This window comes from Acanthaster planci, linkage group LG18, assembly GCF_054643075.1.
Source record: "Acanthaster planci isolate LZ-2023a linkage group LG18, COTS_SCS, whole genome shotgun sequence".
Classification (NCBI taxonomy): Eukaryota; Metazoa; Echinodermata; class Asteroidea; order Valvatida; family Acanthasteridae; genus Acanthaster; species Acanthaster planci.
Window position 1 is genome coordinate 6042754 of NC_141794.1, and position 21777 is coordinate 6064530.

The window sequence follows — 21777 nt, forward strand, 5'->3', positions numbered from 1 at the left end:
ATTGTCAAAAATTCGGTTGGTTTCAAAATGACCGCAGGCTATTACCACGAAATTTTGAAAGCTCGGCATGATAAGAAAATACACTGCGACGGTGTTGGAGAAAATTTCGAGGCGGAATTGGCCTCCCGGCTCTTTAAGGAAAGATGCACGATTATGTACATGATGATGGGTAAAAACAAGAACGCTTTAAAATTTATTTTCTTCATTTTGTGTCTTATTCCAAACAAGAGTCAAGCATTCTCTTGTATAATACTTCATAACAGGTCTAGTTGAACTCCAGAAAAAGAAAAAAAAAGAAAAAACTTCAAGTACCGGTTTGTACACATGTATGCATGTTTCCCGAATCATGCTTCTTACAGCTGTTGAGTGTGTGAGGGGAACCGCTTCTCATTGCCTGCCAGTGAGATCTCTCCATGGAAAAACAGCTCATAGCAAAGCGAATGCGCTCAAGGCCGAAGTTTTTACAAGAGAGAACATGACCTGCAGCCAGTTTTAGAGCGAAACGCGAAGCGATCGGTTGTAATGGCACAGTCATAATAGCTTGCTAGTCTGAGCAGTTTGTTCTGCCTCTTGCTTGGTGGGATTTTAATTACGCTTTTAGTAATGTTTTTACTTGGTCCTGTAGCTGAAGAGGCTGGATACCCAAGAGACTACGTGCTGAGGCAGAAGGACAAGGAGAACAACACGGCGCTCCACTCTGCCGTCAATAGCGGCAGCGAGGAAGCGGTCCGGGTCTGCATTGAATTCGGCTCACCCTTGGACGTGTTGCAGGTACCGTATTGGATTACGGGAAATAAAGCTAGATGGTAATTAGGTCATGACGTTATCATTTAGGAAAGAGGCGGGGAATGGTTCAAATTCTGGGTAGGTTTTTCGGAATGTTGGGAAAGTTGACCCTATGGTCATCATCTTCCCGGAAATAAAAAAGAACGTAACATCACGTCAAATTAACACGTGAAGTTAAAATAACAAACGCCAACATTGTTCATACTGTGACTCCCTCGCCTAGGAGGATGATTCCACGCCCCTTCATCTGGCGGCTTCACAGGGTTCCTTGCCCATCATCAAGCTGCTACTGAGCCCTCCAGGAAGCGAGGCCACGCTGAGCATGTGCGATGTAGAGAAGATGACCCCACTGCATAGGTAGGCTCATCCATTACCAGCGTAGCTCTGAGATGCAGTGATATGACTGTAGACTGTAATTTCTAAGACTGTTCCCAGGATGTGTACTCAGTGTCAAGGGTTGCAATGAAATATACCGTCTTGCAAATACATAGTCTACACCGTGTACATTTCAAAATTTTAAAAGGGGGAGGAAACTGTGGGGCGGAGTATGAACTTCCGATATCGGGGGATGCACGTTAGTAGTCTTAAAGGAATGGCCATTGCCCAAGGGATTTATCGAGCATGCTGGCAATGGTTACGTTACAGTCGCATGCACGTCTCCGTCCGGCAAATAAAAGTAAAGTGTTATTACAACCAGTTGAGCTCTCAGCAATATTCCATAAAACAATCATCAGAAAGCTAAAAACCTTTTCTGACATGCGACGATCTATCAAATACTCTAAGTTTCAGGCTCCAACTCATTTTTTTTTGTGGTTTAGGGCGGCGATGTTTGATCACGTTGATGTAGTGGAGTTCTTGATAGCGCAGGTGGGTACAATATCATATTATTTTGCCGTTCTAAGATCAAAGTAAATTTGTTTTGTATATTTGCCATTATGGTAAGAAGTTTTCAAAATCCTTCCTCTTGATTAAAAACAGAACGTTAATCAGACCAAGCTGGTTCCTCTGCTGAATCAATAATATACACGGCGCCGCGTTTTTTTCGTCACACAACTGTCTGGGGACACACTAATGTTGTGCAAAACCGACCCGAAACCGACCTGACCGACTTCGGGTCGGATCGGTTTTCCACCATTTCAGTCGGATCGGGTCTGTTTCGGTTTTGTGTTTGTGGGGCGCGTTGGTTCAGCTATATTGTGAAAAACCGAAATTATCTGAAAATGACCAACAAACTGAAACGGGAAATTCTGGTGATGAATTTTCTTTCAAGAGCTGCAGATTATATAGCCAAATTTACTGTACGACTACTTTGAGTAGTATCCCATTTTCCAAAATGTTGAAAAAATATAAATACTTCATCATGCAATTCCAGTTCGGCCAACTTCGCATATTTCGCAAGATTGGACGGTTTTTCTTTCAGGAAAAACGAGGAAGATAAAATTGACTAAGTTATGTACGGGAATGTATAGTTAATCGATTTCGCATACTGTGCATAAATTTTGTTTCGGGCAATCGAAAAGACGATCAAAAATCTTGTTTAAACAAAGGATTGAATACAAAAAACATCTGAAAATACTTTACTGTCCAAACTTTTTGAAACAGTTATTTCACAACACGGCGATCTCTTTAAATTTCCTGGTACCCGCGATGCTCTTGCACGCATACGATGTGGAATCGTGAAAAGAAAACAAGACCAAACTATAAGACGATATAGTGGCGCTGGACTCTACAATATAGGGGGAAGTAGGGACGACAATATGTTGAGGGGGGCAATCCAAGTAATATCTGAGTTTCAAAAGCTAACACGACCGTGTGGAGAGTGTTTTGTCCAGCCAAGTTAATGCTATGAGAAACTGTGTGTACAGTGTCAAAATTACACCCTCCATTTCAAATTATAGTTCTGATTCTGAACAGCGGAGGAAATAACTGTAAACAGAAATAATCTCCATGTACAACGAACAATAAAGATGTACTTAGCAAATGAGCATTGCAAGAAACCCTTAGGGAAGACTGGAAAACAGGTCGTACACGATGCATGGTTGATCAACACTTCTCCCCCACCCAGGGTGCCGATATGGACGCTGTCGACAAGAATGGCTACAGTCCAGTACTCCGTGCCGTCTCTCGGGGCAGCTTTCGTTCAGCATTGCTGCTTAACAAGAACGGGGCGGACTGCCGCCTCCGGGACTGCCAAAACAGGAACATTCTTCACCTGGCCGTGTTAAGTGGGAAAGATCTCATGAAGTGCGGGCTGACGGCTTTGAAGGTAGGTTTAAAAGCAAGGGATAGCCAAGTACAATTTGCAGAGTAGACAATCCTATCTGTGTACTTTCTATTTATGATTGATTGATTACTGTTGTACTTATATTTGTGATCAAAAAGTGAAAAGCATTTACCTCGTGTTAACGCAAATCGTGGGAATTTCTGCATTTGGGTTAAATTCGACAAACTTGCTCGTATTTATGAATTCATGTAATGCGCTATAATATTGGAGCGCCTCTTGGAAAGTTAACTCCCTAATTTTGCCTCAGTTTGTATTCGCAACTGAGATATCCCCAGTTGTCATATCAAATTTTGATGATACGAAGTCCCATTTGTTTCGACCTCAACTCTTAATGTGGCATTCACCTGAGCTGTTTAATATTGTAGTGCCCATGATGTTTACGTGCCCATCATTTTGAGCAGTGAGGTCAAAGGGTCCTTTGCAAGTTTAAAATTACAACCAATCTGCCTGCAAAAACTACAGTTCCTTTTTGACAGTGCCTAGAGTGGCCCACATATTTGATCGTTTCAGTCGGATATACCAGTTCTCTTGAATGACGTTGATAACCGGGGTTGTACGCCGATCCACTATGCCACGCGAGACGGTAACATCAAATCTGTGAAGAGCTTGATCGAACTCGGGGCCACGGTCAACCTGAAAGACTTCAAGAAACAGTCACCGCTACACTTTGCCGCCAAGTAAGTTGTGGCACTGCTGTTACTGCCAATGTGTCCTCCAGTAAGGCATTTTGCGATGATGGCTTCTCCCATCCTTAAAATATAGTCACAAAGCAAGGAATGCCATTCTTGAAATCTCTCCACAATTTAGCCTACTGACGTCTTCCGCTCTTTACAGCCCTTAAATTAAACTCATGCACTTTCATGATTCCCTTCTCCTAATAACTGTTCCTTTTCCCGCCAAGGTACGGGCGTTTTAACTCCTGCAAGCGTTTGTTAGACAGCTCCATAGGTCCCAATATCATCAACGACATTGACGGAGAGGGAATGACCGCCTTGCATATCGCCGCACTGAACGGCCATGCCAAAGTTATCCAACTGCTGTTACTTCGCGGGGCGTTGTTACACAGGTAAAAAAGAGTCTCGTGAGCTGAAGGGGCTTAGGGGCTCTAAAGGAATGAACACACGGAAGTTTTCAACAAGTCACGTTTTACTCTATTCCTGCAGAGGACGAGGCATTGTGTTTCATATAATATTCCCATGGCAGTCCCCTGGAGACTTACCACAGACACCACGCAGGACAAGAAATGCCAAATGTGGACTTAAAAGGACGGAAAACTCTGTTATTCAAATTGTCTGTTATCTTGAATGAAACATATACAGTTTTTTGTATTCTGCACAAGTATAGCCTGACATGTTGCATGCCGTTAAAGTTAGATTTCTCATTCTAGCGATGACGGTAGATTTCAGCGTAAAACAGAGTGTTTAAAACTCCAGGGTGGTCTTTTTAGGGGAAGGTGAATGCCATATGCTTTTCTGTCACAGACTTCATATTTTTTTCTCTTTGCTTCCTTTTTTCTTTTCACTTGAACCATTTCACTTTGCGGATGTGCTTCCCCAAATAACCGTAAACTAATATTGACAGGAAAAGTTTTGAACAGTGTGTCGGATGACCTTTTTAAACATATGCTGTAATACGAACTATTTTGTGATGACATTCTGAGAGTATTTCCATTTATCGAATCTGCGATACTCTAGCTCCTTAACATCACTAATTGGTGTGGACAATGTGAAGTGACATACAGCTCAAATGCCTACTCGTCGAGTTATTTTTTTCGGCTTCCGTCTCGGAAAAGCCTTTACGTCGGGGCACCTTTTAAATTATGAGTTTCAATTGAATTCCAGAGATTACAAAGGACGTACGCCTCTTCATCTAGCTGCAATGGCGGGGTATCAGGAATGTATGAAGATACTTCTTACCACGCATAATTATCTCCTTGACCAAGCCGATGATAATGGGGTACGTGTACCTCGGATAAAGAACATTTGAAATTGTACTGCAAGGGTCCTGACTGAGTAAACTATCAAGGTTTAAACAACCTTACGTGGGCCTATACTGATAGGGTAAACCGACGGGACTGATTAGAAAAATGGTAAACCGAAACGGGAGCTTGTACCTGAGTTATTACAATGCCTTCATTGGCTACTCAAGTTTTATGCGTCAATAATTTTCCCACAATCTGCTTAAACGACTACGAGGTTGTTAACGGCATATCCATCGGGGAAGGAGGCACGTTCTCCCCATGGGATATGTTGCCTGTGTAGCAGGTGAAAGCAACAACACTTAGACAAAGTTGGTTTCCTTTTTAGAGAAAAAAAATCGATTATGCCACCGGACCAAAGACCCAGATACTTCACTGAAAGTCTACCACTGTGGCATTCCTAAATGAAATAGCCCTGGAGTGTTTGCTTTGCACTCAGCGTTCTCGTCTACCTTTATTACGGAGACGTTCAGTATTATTTCATATTCTAACATCATTATTTCGCTGTGATTCACAGGATACGGCAGTAATTCTCGCTGCCAAAGAGGACCAGCCAGCCTCGGTGGATTTCCTGCTGACTTACAACGCATCCCTGGCCGTTAAAAAGGACAAAAAAGGCCTAATGGCAGCGGCCGTGGCGGCCAACAACGTGGAAGTGGCCCAGGCTACTGTGGCTCACGAGAGGTATAATTATTTCTCATCGATAAAATTAATGTGTGTGCACGCACAGGAAAAGACAGACTCTCTCCTTTTTTTCACAAATGGCTTTTAATTCCGCCATCAGATGGACGGAGGTTCTTCGCTCGTACCTGATCGAAGAGCCTGAGGCTACTCGAAACCTCATCAGTAAAATGCCGGAAGTGTACAAGGTGAGTGCTTCTTGCGTACCTGCACACTCGGAGGAGTTGTTCTGTAGAGTATTGCTTTTTACAATGACAAGTCTGAACCAATAGTGCGAGCAGTTTATCCCAACTGAACTCTCAGAAATGTAAAATCATTGCTTCTCAATAGGGAAATTCAGACTGCTCGGTATTGTGCTGCTGCTACAAATTTTGGCGTTTTAAAACTGCTCAAACTGAAAATCAAAAGGCAGTACAGAAGTTGTAGCCGCTAAAGATAAGTCATTAATGTGTATCCGTTGCCAATGTCAATCATCCTTCGTCCTGGCTCCCTGCAGCATTTGTCTTTTGTATCCTCTGGATGACAGCATTTTGACAACGACTGTTTCTCTTAATGTCATTTGATTTGACAGAGAATTTTGGATCGATGCCTGACGAGATCAGCACAACCACCAGTCAGCGCCGACTTCTGGGTAAATTGTTTGATTTTTTCCTCTTTTCTTCAGTCTCTGTAATGACCAACTAAAGCTCGAAAACACGGTTCACGCACGTTTTCAGGGCCAAAACTGTCCATGTAGTGTAGTTTTGAAAATGATATCTTTGAAAATGCAACTTTGTTTTGTTTCAGTTTGTTTGGCCACTGAAGAAGTATTTTGGCTGATTTTTTTGTGCTAATACAAATCACATTCTAGTGAGTAAAAGCGTGATATCAAACCGAGAAACCTCATATTTCGTTGTACTAAAATTGCCCGAATTTCTGGATATTTGATCTCGTGTATCGCCTTGTCTTCGACGTTATTTCAATTCATAACAGTACACCTGTCCAGTAAACAAAGTTTTAAATAAGTTTTAAGTTCTCAAAAACATTTTCATCAAGCAACCTTTGGTCTTATAATTTTAACCCGTTTCCATAGAATGGAATGACGTCAGGGCAATGGCGCCTTATTTAGCGCATGGAAAATCTGAAATGGTCAAAAGAATGCAATGTTTTCGATACAATTATCCAAAGCGAGGTGTCAATAATCTCCTTGCATTTCAGACAAATAGAAAGTTACACAAATTGGATCTAACAAAAAAATTAGCCTGTAACTTTTAACTTTTCCCGTTCTTAAGTTAGCTCGGACCCAACCAGTAAGGTCTAAAGACCCACAATTTTCTCAAATGAATATTTTCTTCCGTCAGGCGAAATATGACTTCACTTGCCTGCAACCACCTCTGGAAGAACGCATTCGAAGTAGGAATGAAGGATCGTCCATCCCACCTCTGCACTCACTTAACGTGAGTTCTATAATGTAGTTCCCATATAGAAAAGACCCAACTCCAGATTTTCCTTTCTCTGATAACATTTTATTTCTCTTGCGTTCATGTTTTACATGTCATTTTATCAAATGAGTTAGTAGGCATCAAGCGCAGTGAAATAGGACTGACAATCTTATCAGCGATAAAGGTAAACTGATCATAAACATTAAGGTCATCGTCGGTTTGTCTCCTTGCATAGATTTTAATTACCTGCCATGATTTCTTTGTCATCCTGTGTTTGATGTTATGATCTACAGCTCATGGTAGAGAACAATCATATGGATTTGCTGTCGCATCCGATCTGCGTCGAGTACCTAAATATGAAATGGTAAGCAATTGGCAGCATGTTCTTTGCTTTCATTGCTCTGGATAATCTACTTGAATACTATAATTTCTCGGGAAGATTTCAGAAACAAAAGTACAAGACTCCGGGTTCTGTCTGTCTTGGAGGATGCGGGCGATTAACCAGACACTTAGCGCCACCGTCCCCTCATTAACCGGAGGTTAGCAGACCTGTGAGGATATCGGCAGGGCCCCGGCCCTTAAATTGCTGAAACAGCCGGTCTTTGCGGGGCCTTTTTTAAACTAGGTGGTCTGTGTCTGAGGGATCCCCACATACCCGGCCGCTTTCTTTCTGATATACTGTTTCAGTGAAACAGCTTTGTTAAGCTCTTAGATGGTACAAACTCTACGAACGCATGTTACTATTCATATTGAACATAGTGTATTATTCTTTTTTAATTTTAATGTATCTGTGTCTTCTTGGTATTAACTGTAAATCGCCCTTGGGTTAATTTAACGTACGGTGTTTGCGAAATCCATTTTGTTATTAAGACTAATTATAGTATTCCAATGCACGAAGCAGCGTAAAGCACCTGACGAAATGTTTCACCTAATCCTCATTTACTGTGTGATACAAATGAAGGAGATCTTACGGTGTTTGGATCCACACTGCTGCGATGGCGTTCCACGTTATCTTCGTTGCTTGCATGACGCTTTTCATAGTCGGCTCGTCAAAGTACTACGATAAGAATGCCAACCAAACCCTCGTCAATACCGGTCTTAACGCTACCCCCGTTGCCACTTCTACGGACATGCAGGACTCAGATGAAAACGCTTTATCTGATGTATGTATAGAAAACCAGATTTGTACTTTTTTTATTTGGTTCTTTTGTTTTTTTTGTTTTATGTTCCTGCACCAGACAGGAAATTTAAAAATACAAAATGAAGTTACGTGTTTTTTTTCTGGTACTTTCCCGTATAATCGTTCCGAACCTTGATGAAAGTCAGTAGCAGATTATTATGTGCACTAAGGCAAAATAAATGCATTGCAATATGAGCAGCAAAGCATATATGCATAGTCAGAGTAGAAGCAACTTTAATATAAGTTAATTTTAGACTGATCATGAGATATCTGAGCAGTGCATGGCGGTTTTGCTGTGTCACCGTCAGTGATTTTTAACGATGAGAGCAAGCCTTGGTACAACTATGCCTTAAGTACCGGTAACCTTTTACCTTGATTCAACCGGTTTCTGGCCAATACAGGCGTACACCCACCCCTTAGTGCAAGTTCATGCCCCCCTTGCCCGGTTCCCTATTTGAACTTTTGAAATGTACATAACCTTACTACTGACGTTAACAATAACTTGAAAATGTTTTGACCTTTTGATGCTTATTTTCGTGCAGTGGATGCTTGCCTCCGCATACGTCATGGTCATATTTTCTATAATTAACATCGTGAAGGAATGCGGACAGATATATAAGGAGGTAACTGCTTAGCTTAACGTCGCTTACGAAGATCGTAACAGTATTGACATTTGCCCTTTTTAAACATTTGCATATTCTCTACATTTTCTATATTACGTAGCCTACAGTAACAGAAAATACAACTCCCTTTCCATAGTGAGTCTATGTCCCAGTATTTGCATGGAGAGATCATTTCTGGGGTCGGGGTATTGTCAGTTTTTTCAAAGCGCGTATAACCCACTCTGTTTGGTTTATATACATCTTACCATGGAGCTTACTAAGAAGCAAGTGAATTAGGACAGCTATTTTAATTAGGACACGAATTAATGCATAAGCTTCCTGGCATACTTTTAACCCAAGCCCAGAAAGTATTTCAGAGACTTCATCAACTTGTTGGAGTGGGGTCTGTACGGATGCACGCTGGTATTCGCAGGTCCGTTCGTCCTTGGTTACGAAAAATGCAAATACAACGATATTTGCGATTCCCAGTGGCAGTGTGGAGCAGTGGCCGCCTTCCTTGCTTGGTTCCTCATGCTCTTGTACCAACAGAGGTAGGCCCTGTTTACCGTATCTTTCTGTTAGTTTCTGTAAGGCATGAAGTGTGGAATTTTCTCCCCATACGAAAACATTAAAGCGAACGTACAGTGAGAAAACCTAAATGCAGTACTTGGGAATACAACTTTATGTCGTATGCTTAAGTTCATTTGCATTTTTTGTTTGTTGTTTCAAAAGGAATTCTGTTACCTTGTTGGTGACACGATATTCGTGATCAAATGTATGTTGCCCGTGGCGAAACCTCAATAATAACTCATTTCTGTTCAACACCCACTACGGTTTATTAAACTACTTAGTTGTTGCACATTTGCCGTTGGTAGGTGACCTTTGTTCGGTAATTGATTGCTTGCTTACATTACAGTAAGCCCCTTGTAATATGACTTAGCCATTTAGCGGTCTTATCTTATAAGATATTGATCACACTTTGGATTCACAATTCAAACAGTAAACCCCTCAATTGAGAATTTTGGCAAATCTTTGTAACACGAGCGTTCTTTGTTACGGTTCTGTTTTCGTTACAGGATAAATGCGGTTGGTATCTATGTAGTGATGTTTCAGGTGATTCTGAAGACACTTGTTCGCGTGTTGGTTGTTTTCGTCACCCTTATCGTTGCTTTCAGCATGTCTTTGCACATGCTAATGCAATATGAGGTAAGTGTAGTTATCTTGTACTAAAGGATGTCTGAGTACCCATCACCACCAATAAACGACGTTCTTAAAGCAAATTGCTGCAATGCAAAGGGTCCGGATAGTGCCTTAGATACCAACTTAAACCAAAGAAGGACGAAAATAAAGATCGGTTGAGTTAGCTTCCATTGCATAGCAGTAATGGCTTCGTAATGAGGAGGTCTACTGCGTGATTCCTTTTTATACGCCTTCTTACCCAAAACAATCAAGCTAGTTGTCATCCAAGGTAAACAAGCTCACTTCGTTGCATGTTGCCGACGTATCTAATTCTCGCGTGTACATGTAATAATTCGCGAGATTTCGTTTCGTGGCGTTTTGTTGTAAAAGCCTATAGTTCATTATTGACAGTGGTGAAGAGCCAGAGTTGATGAATTTTCTGGAAGCGGTTGGTCGATCTTTTCTATTGCACCATTCTTTAATTAAAGGGTACTTGTATAACCCTCAGTGGTGAGTTATGAATTCTAGCTTCAATCAGGATGCGTGTTGGGTGCAGTCATGTCCCATCTTTTAGACGCACCGACTTATACTGAATGAATGGATGAATGCATTTTAAAGGAAATATGGAGTTGGATTTTTTGTTGCATGATAACGAGGATCTGAAGAATGATAGTTTGTGTGATGCGATGACTGTTTTCCGGGAAATCCACTGCATCCACGGAATAGAACCATTATTAACATAAAACTTCGCAAGGGGCATGCCGTGAATGATAAGGCACTGGCTTGCTGTGGAACGGTGCCGGATGTATTTATCAGTGCACCTGTTCTTTGTTCGCGCAGGAAAACCATGCTTTCCAGACCATACCGTTGGCAATTTTCCGTGTGTATACCATGATGATGGCAGAGATAGACTTCATCAACTCCTTCGTTGGTCCCACGACGGATAACGACGAGACGACGATGACTTTCGAGCACCTGACGTTCGCATTCCTCACGCTGCTCATTTTATTCTTACCCATCATTCTCATGAATCTGTTGGTGAGTATATACCGCTGCATTGCAGTGTAGTTTATAAGTGGGTACCAATAATTGGACGAAAGTGGACAGATCTAAAAACAGAGAGCGATGTGGCAATAAGTAGCTGTCTGCACTGAATTGAATTAGTCTCATGCGACTGTTGTTGCTTGGTAACCGACTCATTTTGGGGTATTTTCTGCCCGAATGGTACGTAGCAGTATACCGGTACTGTTGAATAGCAGTATACCGGTACTGTTGAATAGCAGTATACCGGTACTGTTGAATAGCAGTATACCGGTACTGTTGAATAGCAGTATACCGGTACTGTTGAATGGCAGTATACCGGTACTGTTGAATAGCAGTATACCGGTACTGTTGAATAGCAGTATACCGGTACTGTTGAATATCCTAGAAATGACTGTATTGTAAATATAATATTAGAGAAATAACCACAGTGCCACACCAACTGGTGTTCGTCTCTTCTAGTTAAGGTCAGACCATCCTGCCTCCATAGCAGAAAAGCGCTCCTCTGAGCCCTGCTTGCGATGTTCTGATCAATCACAGCTGCGATCACTATCGACTGTGCGTGCGCAGAAAGTCCAACATGCGTCGAAGAACGTGATGTGCGCAGTTGGAGTGAGTCGGTAGATGAGAGTGTTATTTGACACGATAGGATCAGTCACTAAATTTAAATTACGAGTGATTATCAGACCCTGCTGCCGACAGAGACAGCTGCCCTACATATAAAACGTGGTAGCTCTGCGGATAGCTTACTAGTTATACAGCATTCTAACCACGAACACTAGCGTGTCATCACAGGATCATTTGTTAAAAGTGTAATACCCATATTGTAAATATATTTTTTAATAATTTCCTCAATCCATTATTATACACATATGGACTGGCAATGAGGTCACTAGTGCACGTCTATGTCCCCCAAGGACTGTGAGCAACCAGCAAAGGGTCTGATTTCCGAAGGCCCCTCTGCTGGTCATTCAGGCGCGAGGGGTATGGGCATGCATTACTGACCGAATTTGGCCAGTCCATATGCGTTTTATAACACACTTCAAAGTCGAAAAATATTCTTCAGGTTTTAACAGTTTTAAGTCAACTTTTAATAGCATTTCGAAAATTGCAATAAAGTTGAAGATTCATTTTAGTGCCCTTTGACGCAATGTAATTTTGAGTTGCTATCCCGTTCGTAAGTGACTTCGTCACAAAGGCGGACGCACCACGATTTGCAGGCTCGCATTGGACGGTCGCTGAAGTTGCCCGTTAACTTTCGGTTCCATGGTTCAATATAAACGGCTATTAATGCATTAACTCTGTGTGATGTGCAGTGCATGTGCAGTGGGCGTGGTTTAAACTGAAGTGACTTGACACGAACCGGATACTCAACAAGGAAAATAATTTTTTCAGGGTTTCAACTGTTTCAATTCAACTTTTCACTCGATACCAACTCAAAAATTGCCCAAACTGAAGGTTCATTTTAGTGTTCATAGAGGCCGTCAAATTTTGAGTCGCTGTATACAACTAGGAAAAGAAATGTTCCTGGGTTTTAACTGTTTGAAAACGGTCGATTCACATTAATACGCCTTCAAGAGTTTGCAACCTGATGACCAATTCCAGTGCGCGAAATCTGTCGACTGTTTCCGAATGCGTATTAGGTCGACAGATTTTACGCACTGTTATAGGTCAACGCGTTGCAAACTCTTGGAGGCTCACTATTGTGAATCGCCCATACTCAACAACTTTTAAAATGAGCCATAGCAACCTCCAGAGGGCGCAATAACCAGTCAAAATTTTTCAAGACTAGTTCCTGACCGGATCCTGACCGGATCCTGACCCGATTCCTGGTTTGGAATTGATACGCGCGCGTGTGGAGTCAAGCTGACGCCTAATTCGTGTACTAACCCATATTAGTGAACCACACGTGACTTTAATTCGGCCAACCAGGATAAAGAACAAGGAAGAGGTGTGTTATAAATATCCACTTTTCTATTAAGTACATTTTTATACGACTCTCCTTAGATTGGTCTCGCCGTGGGTGATATTGCCAAGGTGCAACAGGACGCCAAACTCCAGCGGCTGGCCATGCAGGTTGAGATGTACACCGACATGGAACAGAAGATTCCTGCCAAACTGCTGGACTGGGTGGACATGGACTACGTCTTGATTTTCCCCAACAAGAAAACGGCTTGCCAACGTGAACACTATGTACGTCCTACCGAGGTTGAAAGGGGGGGTATTTTTCCGATCTTTGCGTTCCTTTGCTGATAGTGGCAGTTAATAGGCACATTGCTCAGCGCAAAAACTGTGTTTACAAAGACGCACATAAAATTCACCAAAGAAATGTTAAAATCAGTCAAACTAAGATAAGAATACTTATCTAATAAAAACTAGGAGAGTGGGTGATTTTTCTGTGGAGGTTAGGAAGGGATATTCTCAGACGGCATAATTCGCCAGTTAGTCAGTGTATTGTTCATTCCTTTCATGTTGGGACTGATGTTGATGACCCATTTTTTCGTATTTATTCTCTTCAAATGATGTAACAGTCCGCAGAAAGGGTTGTTTTTCAGCTTCAGGCCGGAAAGAATAGCTCCAGAGAATTTGGAATGGACATTCCAGCCATGAAAAAGAAAAGCCCCATGGCAATCAATGAAACGTCTTTTATACTATTTGCCCACGACTTAACAGTTCGGCCAGCCTAATTGATCCCACTGAATCATCTACAGGGGAACAAGATGTGGAGGAAAATGAAACACGTCTTCTTTGGGAAGGACAGCAACTTGGAGCAGGTGGAGTCGGCAATGAGGAGTGCTGGCCTCTCGAAAGGTTTCCAGGAGAACGGGCAGACCTGTAATTCAGAGATGGACGTCTTGAAAAACAAGTAGGATAAATTGATATCCCTCGTTTTTTTTTAACTCTTATGAGGGTCAGTCTGCTCCGGGAACGTGACAACTGCACGATTAAAAGAAGTTTAACGAAACGAAATATACTATCACACAAACCAAACATAATTAACCTTGCGCAGATCAGAATGGCTACTATCATGATCCCCTCTTTTAAATTCAACAAAACTTATTCCACATATCATGACGAGACGTGCCTCGAGGACAGGTTGACGACCACTGCCCTTGGCGGCCACGCCTGTTTGCCTTTTATAAGCCAGGAACCTTAACCTATGCTAAATCAAATTCCTCACTGGCATAGGCTAAATAGTTTACATAGCAAAACTTTAAGAGAATGATAACTCGTTCAGACTGACTGATGGCCAAGTTGTACACACTGCGTAACCCAAGAACGTTTGATGCGTATATAAAACACATTAACATTTGAACACGCGGTGCGTTTAAACATGAAGGTGTTTAACACATAAAGTGCTTATCACTGGGACATTAAATGCCTTTTGTCAGAAGGGGGTGGCTTGAATTGGAGTATGAAAATAAAATGGAAACGGGTTAACGTTTTGCTGGTACACTACTCCCATAGGGTGCATGAAATACATTGCATGTATGTCATCCAAACCCACAATGCATTGCGAACGTCGAAAAGGTATATGCAAATCTCATGTTGTAAGTGGTAAATTTACTACTGATATAACGTATAGGTCCGAATATATGGAACATAGTGGATTATCACTTGATTATTGCAACCAAAATAAACACCGTGTTTCAGTTGTACCGCCTAGTGCTTAAGACTCGACTAGGCCTATATAGGCACATGCGCTGTATGTACACGCACGTGCATGCGCAGTTCGTTCTCTGTCGGCGTCCATCCCCTGCGCGTCTCCTCGCTGTTGTTAGTTGCAAATGTAGAGAAATCGGACTGTTCAGAGTTGCATTTGTTTCTTACCCAAGTTCGTGCGTTTAATGTGCATGGGTATTTCACCGAGGATCTCGGATGGGTAACAATTTTCTGAAAAAAAAAGGTCTGTCAACAGTATTTCGACCATTTTAGTTCCCGTGTTAAGTCGCAGCAGTTGGCTTGCCACTCTTCACGTCACAGCATATGATTTCTGTGAGTGTATGCCACAGCTACCCAGTAATGTGCAGTGAATAAACACTGCACCCTTCATAAAGGGTCAAAGTGTTTAAAAAGTGCTTCAGCCTGTACACTTGTTTAGGCGTTTAAGTTTCTTAAAGTAATAAACACACTAATGTGTTTATGATTACAAAGTGTTTAAAATCATAATTTTGCTAAACAAATCCACGTATTAATCATAAAATACGTTGCGTTTATTAAACAAACAGTGTGTTCAGCATATAAACATGATGGTGGGTATATTTATAAACTATCAAAATGTTTAAAAAGTGTTACAGATTTCCGTTTAATTTGCGTTAAGAAGTTAAACGCTTGCGTTTTACGGTGCATTTATGTCAAGTTACCGTCCCCACAGACATGTTTTAAATTTGATAGAACTTGAAAGCGCCAACACTTTAGAAGGAGCACTGGCATGCAAAGGGGAAGTTGTCCCAAAAAAGGACAATTATTTCAGAAAACTAATCCCTAATTTACCTCTCCTTCACCTGCAAAATCTGGATGCGCCACTGGTTCGAACACCCTGTGTGTAATACGCCAGTGGGACTAATTACGGTCCTATGACCATCGAGCTGGACCAAGAGGAGCGCAATTTTCCCAGCAATGGAGTCGCCCTTTGTCGGAACTGCACCTCGTTGGTACAAGAACGACTGTGAAGTCCACCTGTTAAAAAATGAAATAAACACTTCGGGCAGAATGGCTCTTTTCAAATGATGAGGGTTCTTCTGCTAAAGGCCGATTCATTTCATAACAGAACTCCAAAGATGCCTAACCTCTTTGCACTCCATTCATTAGTACAGTCCTTTCGTCCTCTTCATCACAGGATAAAGTCACTGTCCTTCCAGATGGATAAGCAGTACGACCTCCTGCGTCTCATTGTTCAGAAGATGGAAATTACCACCGAGGCCGATGACCAAGATGAAGGCACAGCACCCCCTACGGAACATGGTTCGCGACTCAGGTCAGTTTCTATGGTGTAGATAATCTAGCCGTTGCCAAATAAAGTGACATCACAACAGTACTGTTCTGTCTTTAAATTTTGGGATCCAAACAGGGCAATCCTTGATATCAAATTTCCTATCTGGGCTATCCTGAATGTTTGAGAAAATCTCTATTTCAGATATGCAACGAAGCCAAAGTGCTCCGGAGACAACGAGAGTAAAATTCTCCTCGATTGTTGGAAACAGCGCAACGACTTTGATGATATTCCAGCATCTGAGCATTTTTCTTTAGGATACCCTGTAGAAACAGCGCGATCCGGCCAGTTCGCGCTTTTTTTAATAGATATTACGTCACAGGAATGACAGGCACAGGTGAGTGCTTTCGTGTGGCGCCTTATGTTCAAGTATTCCCTCATATTGTTTTTTTTTCAGAATTGATATGGGTCAAGTGGTGACGGCAGCCGCCATGATGCGAGACGGGGACAGGGAGAGGCGTCTCCAGTTGTACCGTTCGCACCGCAAAGAATCATCTGGAATTAAACCTCCAGAACCGTCTGTGTAATAAGCTGGTAAAGTGTGCGCTCCTTTCTCTTTGTGAATTGTTAATCAGAGTGATTGGGAAAGCATGTGAAAGAATCAGGTTTAACAAATTTTTATTATAGAAATGTGCAATATCCATTTTTTTTAATTACGCACGTTGTCGACCTTATGCTTAGATTTATGTAGGCCTACTTGCATACTATTTCAATCATGTGAACTACACACTACGTGTTAATTTACTATTTTTGTGAACTTGTTCTCCAATAGGGCTAGGTTAGGAGCAGTTGTGAGCAGTGTTTAGCACATAATAATCATGAGAAACAAACAAAACGTATTTGTAGGTTATTTTTGAATATTTATTTCAAATAGCCGAAATGTTTTCATTAGTATTGGAAAATTGGGAACTAAAATTTTAAGGCATAACATTTCAAAGGCAAATAAGTGAGCAAGCATTCAAATGCACGTACGTCTGCATCATGAAAAGTTGATCCCCCACCTGCGCACTTTTGGAAGTTTCTCCGCCAAGCAATTGTACAATTTTAGGAGTCCCACACCTACTCGTTGTCATCAATTTACACCACAAGAGAAAGGCAGCTCTACCAAATTTTTGTAGCACTTCCTACTGGTTATACGCCAAACGTTCCGCTTAACTTGACATGGGGAGCAGCTGTCGTTCATGACTTCGGCAAGAGAATGCACGGGTAAGCAGAACACGACGTCATTACGTCCCCATGGCTATATTCCACTAATTGTTATGCGCTGCTGTTTTTATCATGTTGAGACGCTAGGAGTTGTGCGCATTCTGTGGAATATAAGTCATTCGTTGAAGGGAGTGGCACCCACGCGAATAAAATATATTTAAAATTGCCTTCCTTGGCTCCAGTGAGAAGCTCGCGCTGAATAATGTACAATATTTGCGTTGAGTCTTTCGGAATACTCAGTCGAAACAATATCTAAAGAAACCTTTCAATCTTTCAAATAATATCATTATGTCATCTGTAAAGCAAACGTGATATTCTGCGAAACAATTGGTCAAACAGAGTTTCTTAAACCTCGTGTGAAAACTTTGACTGTGTTAAATAAAACATTTTGATGGTTTTAATTATCGCGGCGCAATTTTAAAGTTTTTACCAGATAATATAGCATCCCACCAGCGGTTATTACTTTCCTTTAGTACATGTATAGCTAACTACTATGTAAGCTATCAGACAATAAATGCTACTGGGGGTATAAGTTCATGTTATAGTTTTACAGTTAAAATCGTAGTACGAGAAATTCGCCAACCTTTTTCTTAATTTGCCATTTAATTCTAGTAATTATCTGTAAAATAAATGTCTATTTAAAGAATTTTATTTTCATGACATAGTAGGTTTCTTGAAAACAACAAACAGCAAAACATCAAACCAGTATTGCATTAATAACGTCCATAATAATTGTATACTAACTTTATGACACATGGTGATAATGGGAAAGAGACACAATTGTTGTGGAATTAGCGCATTATAGCTGAGTGTCTTAGGTGTTGCAAGTAAATATTTTGGGTTACATGCAAGTACGTGCATTAAAGAAGACATTCTGCCCTTATACTGTGACACGGTTATCGACAAAGCTTAGACATAAGACCAATTAAATTATGACCATCTAGTTTCTTTGCTTTCCTGTTATCTTCGTAGTGAAGATTAAGGTTAGACTTTTTGTAATCTCTCACTGCTGAAGCGACAATTCTCAGGGCGAGCTTGTTAACAGTGACACGTCAGGGTAACATCCCATGTGATAGTAAGTGCTCGTGTCATTGCTGATTTATATTTTTTTCAGCTGACTACGAGCGAAGTTGTTTCAAGAGAACTCTCTACTTCACCACGCTCTAAAAAGGGTTGCCATTTTTAACTAACGATTTCTGACATCTTGTTTTCATGAATCCAGAGTCCCTAAACTTTGACGGAAATTTGGGAGCATTTTCCTTAATTTGCAATAGCTTAAAATGAAACCCAAGTCTTTGAAACTTAAACATGTCCAACCTGTTAACACCCACTCAGTCTTGGAGCTCTTATGTTAATATTTACTTCTTTTATCACTACACCTTTAGTACATCTTTTGTGTGTCACACAGTGCTTGGAGGTTATAACGTCATTTGATATATACGACATAATCAAGAACCACACTTGTATATAAGTGTTATCTCCGTATTACCAAGTTTCAAAATATGAGTACAGGTCTCCTCACTGAAATTTGCCGGGGTAAAACACTTCACAAAGTGAGGTTGAAAATTGCAACGGCTGTGATTACCCAACCTTGGGATTTTGGGTAAAATGTTTTGTGTTTACTCCAACTTTACTGACTTCAGATAGCGCCTTCAAATTGTTTCCGCCATATTTCAAAACGGGTAATTGGTTTTTGGCAGCGTTGTTCGTTTCCTTTTGAGAATTTTCTTTCTGAGTATAATGCATTTTGTAAATGACAGCCTTAAACATGTACAGTATTATAGTGTGCAGAATCAAATTGTGCTGAAGTTGTTCATTCGCTGTTAATACATTCCGGACCCTTGGGCGTTAAGTGGGTTATATTTTGCTTGACACAGTTTCACACCGTAAATTACTTACAAAATTACAACCAAAGGATACTGGTAAAGTATGATACGTTTGGAGTAGTGTACGGGAATGGATTCACGGTATACGGTAATGGTTCATGGTAGCACCTCCATTGCAGACAGCTCCACGCGCCGTGCAAACTGATAGTTAGACGAGTTGTGCATAGCGTCAGCTTCAAACATCAGAACCAAAGTGGCTGTGCTATCGGGTACTATTAATGTGCACCGATGCACTCATGTCGCAACCCTATACAAACAGCTTTGAAGTCATACTAGTCCTACATAGCGCCCTCATGGGGAAGAAACGGGGAGAAGGGGGTTGGAAGCAGTGGATCACCGCACCCTTCCTGGCATCGACGCGAAAAAAGTCACGTAGGCCTATTAATATGCAGTCATTGCGTTAGGTTTGTGCACCTGATATCCCAGTTGAAATGTTTTGTGTATGTAGCGAATCTCCTCTGATCTGATACGGTACGGAGATTTACCAGCAGAACAAGGAAATCTCAGAGACAGCCTTTGGCTGATTAATTAAACAAAGAAAAAAGACTTCTTTTCGGCACGCATGGATGTCTATTAAATGTGTATTTTAAAAAACGTTTTTTGTTTCATTGTCATGTTGTCGCTGACGCTGCGTTACACCTGTAGTGTGTTATGTATCTTAACTGGGTAGTTCCAGAATAGGTTTCACATAAAATTGACAAGTAAAACTGTCGGAAAGAGGGCTCAAACATGGCTATATGTCCATACGTCATGACCCATGACCAACGCGTAACGCATTAGAAACAGAGCTCCACCTCCATCCAATTTTAGAGTGGGCACACCGCTACGTATGTTCGGTCCCCATGGTCTCCATGAATTTAGTTTGTGCATTCGCGCATGCGCAATAGTGACATAATAGTCGTCGGCCTGAAAAAAATTATTCTAGCAGACGACGTATATCAGTGGTGACCCATGTGGGGGATTGTACTGCCATTTCCCTTTGTCACAGGTTTACCTCAAGTATTGTCTGAGGGCCTATGCCGGTTCGATAAAAAGTCGGAAATTTGCTCACAAGGAAAAAAATCACGCGGATAGCAGGAGTTCAGTTGGTCCTCATTCTGGGCACAAGTATTGTTATTTGCACACCTTATGTGATTCATATGCAAGGATATCAAGCAAAACAGTTACAGAATTCATGTCAACATTCAATGCGTAATACTCCAGTGAAAAGAGATATGAAGAACGGGCAATTTTGGACCAGCACACACAAGAGAAACGGCGCCGAAAAAAGAGTCTCAACTGAGAGGAAAAAATAAGTGAACAAAGGGATCTGCAACAATTGCTGGCAAACTTGGGAAAGAGTCTGAAAGATTTCTGGTGGAAAGACTATACGGCGGAACTCACTGGAGTATGTACACAAGGAACAAAAAAAAATATCAAGTACAGTCATGTGTGATTTACAAGGTATAATAAATTATACAATGTCAAACAAAAGGAAGGGCTTAGCTGGTTCTTCTTTCCAGGACTTGATCTTGCTTGGGTGGCAAATGTCCGCAGTGCCGGGGCGAGTCTCCGCGAGTCCGGGTAGGTGACGTGGCGTTCCCAAGGGCGTTCCCAAACAGGAAAAGGGGGTGAAAAGCGGGCCGGGAGGAGAGGCGAACCGGGTCGGCTCTCCGAAGCGTGACCTGGGGACTTCGTACTCTGTATCGACAGAGCACGCGGCAAAATGAGGCGAGAACGTTAGGAACGTGACAGAAAGTCGCTTTTGGGGAGTCGGCTCTCCTTCCTAACTGGACGGCAAAAGTGCAGGGGGCACTTTCGGATAGAACTCGCACCTAGGTCTTAGTACGCTCTCAAATATTTGTAGGACCAACTGACATATGTATCTTATTAAATCTAAACACAATCAGACATAGCATCTAAACTAACTGGGTTCGCATAAAAAATATCAACAACAATGGCGATAAGACGTTTTGGATGTCCACCCAGAACATTTTACACTTGAAATATCGGAATGGGGAAACTAAACGGTGCAAAGGTCATATACATGCACAAACTCATGTTTATCTGCAGAACACGAAACGTGATCTGGGCCAAACAGTAAAAGTGTACACTTGCTAACTCATTCGAATGGCATGTGGAAGCAGTAGGGCAAGTGGTCATGATTTTCAGTTACATGTAAATGCATGTGGAAACGTCCAGTAACACTTATCCATACAGCCTACATGAACTATACGACTATCTACAGAGCAAGTTAAACATTGGATTAAAAGATTATTATCTACATCGTGTGGCTACTGTGTCGTGCGGACATGCACTGGGTATTTTAGACACGCTGGCAGTGTACATGTGTGTGCAGATTGCTCAAGGTCATCTACGGACAGAATTTTGATCCATGTTCGTGGGGTGTGGGAAGTATAACATTATCATCAGTGGGCAAGACAAATCTCAATGCCGTCACACAATCATATCATATAAAAAGAGAGCTACATGGTTCATACAAAAATAAGAAAGTATCGGCTTACCTGTATCGACAGAGCACGCGGCAAAATGATGCGAGA

General features: G+C 41.5%; 1 protein-coding gene across 1 annotated transcript in view; it reads left to right on the forward strand.

The window, feature by feature from the left end:
* The window catches only part of LOC110982753 (transient receptor potential cation channel subfamily A member 1-like), a 37950-nt gene extending 19669 nt beyond the window's left edge, over positions 1–18281 (forward strand). Inside the window, exons 7-27 of the mRNA XM_087148605.1 lie at positions 626–771; positions 1010–1143; positions 1605–1653; positions 2852–3052; positions 3581–3747; positions 3972–4136; positions 4912–5026; positions 5566–5732; positions 5833–5917; positions 6301–6360; positions 7070–7165; positions 7444–7514; positions 8112–8313; positions 8873–8953; positions 9293–9483; positions 10009–10138; positions 10952–11149; positions 13160–13345; positions 13864–14018; positions 15993–16130; positions 16543–18281. Coding sequence (XP_087004731.1) covers positions 626–771; positions 1010–1143; positions 1605–1653; positions 2852–3052; positions 3581–3747; positions 3972–4136; positions 4912–5026; positions 5566–5732; positions 5833–5917; positions 6301–6360; positions 7070–7165; positions 7444–7514; positions 8112–8313; positions 8873–8953; positions 9293–9483; positions 10009–10138; positions 10952–11149; positions 13160–13345; positions 13864–14018; positions 15993–16130; positions 16543–16672 — 2867 coding nt within the window. The 3' untranslated portion in view covers positions 16673–18281. The remainder of the gene's footprint in view (positions 1–625; positions 772–1009; positions 1144–1604; positions 1654–2851; positions 3053–3580; positions 3748–3971; positions 4137–4911; positions 5027–5565; positions 5733–5832; positions 5918–6300; positions 6361–7069; positions 7166–7443; positions 7515–8111; positions 8314–8872; positions 8954–9292; positions 9484–10008; positions 10139–10951; positions 11150–13159; positions 13346–13863; positions 14019–15992; positions 16131–16542) is intronic.
* The last annotated feature ends 3496 nt before the right edge of the window (positions 18282–21777 follow it).